Raw genomic sequence first — 5,000 nt, 5'->3', positions numbered from 1 at the left:
GGACATGTAAATCCCAATATAGGGGAATTGTTGGGACATATAAATCCCAACATAGAGAAATTATTGGGAGATGTAAATCCCAATATAGGGGAATTACTGGGACATGTAAATCCCAATATAGGGGAATTACTGGGACGTGTAAATCCCAATATAGGGGAATTATTGGGACGTGTAAATCCCAATATTGGGGAATTATTGGGACGTATAAATCCCAATATAGGGGAATTACTGGGACATGTAAATCCCAATATTGGGGAATTATTGGGACATATAAATCCCAATATAGGGGAAATAATGTGGAATTCTTGTCCCAAGATTGGTTTTTGTTGCACTTTCCCAATTTGGGAAATTCCCAAGAGAAACCCACTTAGAACACAGAAATAACCCATTTTATTCACCGATTGGGAATTGCAAAAAGTTTCCTGTGTTTCTCGTTCCCAGTGTCCAAAAATGGTTGATTGTCTTCAAGAACTTACTTATCATGTTAGAAATATTAACTGGTGATGTTAGAAAGACAACGACAAGGAGTTGTTCAGCTGCTTGTTCCAGTGATTGTTTGCTTTTTTGTCAAATTTATCCCGGAACCGTCAGTAGTGTAGCAGCTCTCGTAACGCTCGCCTTAATGGAAGGTGTGTGCCCTGGGTATCCAGGAACTTCCACTGTGACCACTCAGCCCATGGCTGGAAAATCGTGAGCCCCCATTCACACTAATTAGCTCAGTAGAATGAAAAACAGAGGGTAGAGTTGGGCTGGAACAACCGCCTCAAACGGCGCAGAATACTGAGACACAACCGCTACAACTTTAGCCTGTTCCAGGCTCTCAGATAGTCGAGAAAACGAAAAGAACTGCGTGTGAAAAGCGAGTGGGGGCTTGGGTCGAGGCCTCGCCTCGACCCAAGCCCCCACTCGCTTTTCACAGGCTGTTCCTTTCGTTTTCTCGACTATCTGAGAGCCTGGAACAGGCTACTACAACTTGTACACCTCATTCCAAAATGACCACGATTTTAACATTCTTTTGTTTGTTTGCAAATTAGCCCTGTTACCTCGTTCGAGGTTGTAATCGTTTGAATTTTCAGCTTAAGAACGAGGCCAACAAGGTCTTAGTTGCCAGCAAACAATAGAATACTAAAATGACGGCCATTTTGGAATAAGGTGTATGCTCAAGAACAGAAAGATCCCGCCACAGGTGGTCTTCCGTGTGAGAACTGGTGACAGTGGCTATTGACCGGAAACGCCCACTAAGTTCGTGGTGGCCAACCTTTTAAAATGACATTTTGCTCCAACAGTAAAGTGTTTAGAGCAGCTATTCAATATGAAGAAAACACACCATAATCCTCGAGCTCTTTTTATTCTGCAAAATGCTGACTTCAGAAATACCAGACAAGCACAGGCTTCAAGAAACCCATTTGGATTGTTTTGGAAATTTTGTCTCACTTCGTGGTGGCATCATGATGATTTTCGATATGCACTATTTGCTGCAATTTTTTTTGAACGCGTTTAAAATGTTCTGTCAATTTATGTACCAACTGTTCAGGACGACGTGGGAGGTTTCAGAAAATTGAATATTAATGTGTGAGCGCTTCGTTATCCCAACCATTTGTGGCGATTCGACACCAACATAACCTAAGGTCATCGCGTCGATGTTCATATAAAATCTGCATGGTGCCATGTTATATTTACTAGTTTTCCTTTACAATTTGCACAAGAGGAAAGAGTACCGGTAAGTGAACTTGAGAATCACCTATTTTTTCGCAAAAAACAATTAAGCCACTTCCCAACCCTGGTGGAAGAACTTCTGACTTGTTCAGAATTTGTTGTTAATAGCGTTACTGCTATTCGGTACGAAACAACTCAGGACCAGCAATGGGGCTTTCGCTTATGAATGGCATTGCGTCAAACTTAATCCCACAAACTTTGGGCAGCGGGTAACGATGGCAAAAGAAAACTTGTATTCCTAGCACCCACCCCCCTCCTCTCCCCGGCACTGCCATAAGTTAACAACTCCGTCGCTGCTCCCATGGCTGGGAAATCCTGGAAACCCAGCCATGAGCCCCAACGCAGCACGGGAAATAAACACTGTGGAAAAATACGGGCTAAAAACGCTCCTCAAACACGCATTTTCCGTCACACAACCACAATGCTATGGTTATGTTAGGACATAAACGCGGAAAATTACGGTTAAGAATATCGTCCCTGAAATGGCATTGACAAGTGCTCTCGCTGCTTTGCTATTCCTACTCCCTTCACGAGAGTGTGTTGGCGATCAATACATGTAGCTACACTGCAACAAATAAACCATTCTTTGAAACAAAACATTTATTGAATAAACAATAACATAATCAAAGCTTGCTTTCTTTGCGCAATTTCTTCACCTCAGCTCGGATCATTCGATTTTTCTGTTGAAACAAAAGTAAAAAAATACTTTGTCAACTCCTTGAGATACTTATAACACTATTTTTAAAGGTGAAGCGTGTCTTTGCGTTTGGGAAGGAATCTAAAACTTGCATTCTGTAAACTGGTACCAGAAAAAGTTTTAACAAGTTTTAAAGAAACTGTAATACCCTAGAATATTCTGAAAAGCTCTCCTGTGAACTCATGCATAAAATTAGCTGTATGAAAAAGCTTGATCTAGGTCTTGAAGCTTCCTTAATGTCTGTAAGAATGTCTTGGAATTTGGTCGTCGTTATTTAGGGAAAGAACATTCAGGACTGCATGATGTCATAGGCTATAATTTATTTAAGACCTCACGCAATAGACCTTTTCGGCTTGTACATTTTATTTTCCCAAAACAAAATGGGAAAACAAAATGTACAAGCCGGAAAGGTCTATTCATTCACAGGCAGAGTTGGTTGAAAGGCTCCAGTGAAAAATACTTCCTACTTAGAATGCACACCTTTTGCTTTGCAACCTTGAGCTTGAAGCGATCAAAATCAGTGAGGGATGCTCGCTTCTTCCTTGAGGCAAGCTTCTTGGCCCAGGCAGTCTTTTCCCACTTTTCAAGAATCTCTCCCTTCTCAAATGCCCTTTTAACAGGACCACTCCCAGCTGATGGTCCAATCTTCACCTTGAAATCAGTGAGTGACAGATACCTGAAGTTCAGGGCCTTGCGGCAAACATTGGTGCACGGTCCATCAATCAGGGCCTGTTTAAAGAGGGCAATTTGCATCAGTTTGGAGGATTCAAGTGATGAAATCACACAGATCACTCAAATGGAGTACGCTATAATTATTATGCTCACCATTTACAACAAAAAAAGGATTAAAGCAAAACAACATCAACAAGTCAGCAATCACGAAACATGGTTTATTCATACAATAACATCTACTGTATACTGAAAAAGTGGCAAGGGTGTCGCAAAATACAAGCTTGGATTGTGGTCAACAAACTCCCACCAGAAGTTACTATAAAAAAATAAGCATTTTGTTTCCAAAAATGTTCTATACCACAGGTTGTCTCTGGAGCATTTTGTTTGAGGGAAAACAGAAAGAAGGGGAAAAACTGGAACACTACAGAAGGCAAGCAAAAATATAAAATGTTAGATCAAGAGAAATTGATAAAATTATTTTTTGTGACTGTCAACAGTCAAGTTTGGTATCTGACAAAGATCAGGCTTGCTGAAATTGCCAGATTTTATCAAAATGATCACTTTCTATACAAATACAGGTATTAATACAAGAAACAGGTATTCAGAGACTACAAAAAGTAAATATAGAATTCAGGGGTTTCAATAAAAGCTGGTTACCAGTAGTTTACTGTTACCTAGAGAGATTTGTTACTACCGGTACCTCCTGTTTAGTCTGCAGTGAGCAGGCTTTCACATGTGATCGTGCCCTGCAATCACAGCCACATTCACTATAACCTGCGATCAGGCATACTTTTCCTTAAACATGGTGCGAAAAGGTACGCCTGATACAATTTCTTAACCAGTTGTCTGCCCGTAATCCAGAATCTGGACTTTACTCTGATTGGCTGGAAAACAATAGAGCTCTTAGAGCCTCGCTCCGATTGGTTGCAGAATTGCAAAGCATACTTCTTGTGAATCGGTTAACAGCTGATGAAATTATGGCCGCCGAGAAGGATTTGAACACGAGTGATGTCTAGGCTCTGTTTACAGCTTCTGTTGCTTCGACTTCAGATTTTTTTCAAAAACCTTTAAAGGAAGAGCGGAGAGAATGCATCCAAAGAATGGTTTGAGTTAGACATTACAGTTGTACTTCCTACTGGATTTGGCAATAGTGTTATTAACACAGGCCTGAGCATTCTAGAAGAAAATGCATCGTTCTTCTTCCACCAACTCGAAAACGTTTGTAGTTGTGACAAGTCCTTTGGAATATATTCCGAAGCAACAAGTTGCGAATCAAAAAAGAACCGAAAAGAACTTTAGGGCTGCCACATTCAGGGAACCAGCCGAGCTTGACAAAGAAATTTGGCACTGTTTAGGGAATCGCTGAACAATCTGAACACACTTCTAACAAAATGATAGCTGAGTAGCTGCTGCTGAAAAACTAGAATTTTCCTCATATCTATTTCTATAGCATCTTTTATTGGCATCTCAAATATACGAGTTTAAATTAAGTTTATTGTACTGTTGATTGTGCCTGATGATGACATGAAGAATTCGGGCTTTTTCTGCTATTTTATCTCGAAATTATTTGTTCCTTGATGGTTTGAACAAAGAAACCGCACCAACTGTCAAGCAGGATTTGCAGAAATAGCTTTGATTGCAGACATCAAAGCCAGAGTGCTATTTTGTTTTTGTCGTGTCTTTACTTCAATCGCAGCGTGCAGGTAATTTCCGGTAAAATCTGATTGGCTCACATTTATAGCATGACACATGATAACATCACTCTTGACAAGTGGGCGGCAGACGATCATTAAGAAATTGTATCAGGGGTACTTTTTAGCGCCCTGTCTCAAGAAAAGTACGCTTGATCGCAGGTTACATTCACTAGTGAGATGAACATAACACCATTTTCACCAATAAATTAGGAAGACACTTT

The 5,000-nt window shown here is 40.4% G+C and overlaps 1 protein-coding gene across 1 annotated transcript in view; it reads right to left on the bottom strand.

Annotated features, from left to right (window-relative positions):
* Positions 1 to 2,298: 2,298 nt before the first annotated feature.
* The window catches only part of LOC137977372 (large ribosomal subunit protein eL14-like), a 4,384-nt gene continuing 1,682 nt past the window's right edge, over positions 2,299 to 5,000 (bottom strand). Inside the window, exons 3-4 of the mRNA XM_068824598.1 lie at positions 2,894 to 3,142; positions 2,299 to 2,396 (exon numbers count right to left, since the gene is read on the bottom strand). Coding sequence (XP_068680699.1) covers positions 2,340 to 2,396; positions 2,894 to 3,142 — 306 coding nt within the window. The 3' untranslated portion in view covers positions 2,299 to 2,339. The remainder of the gene's footprint in view (positions 2,397 to 2,893; positions 3,143 to 5,000) is intronic.

Source organism: Montipora foliosa, chromosome 1 (assembly GCF_036669935.1).
Source record: "Montipora foliosa isolate CH-2021 chromosome 1, ASM3666993v2, whole genome shotgun sequence".
NCBI lineage: Eukaryota > Metazoa > Cnidaria > Anthozoa > Scleractinia > Acroporidae > Montipora > Montipora foliosa.
This window is presented reverse-complemented; position numbering and strand designations above follow the sequence as displayed.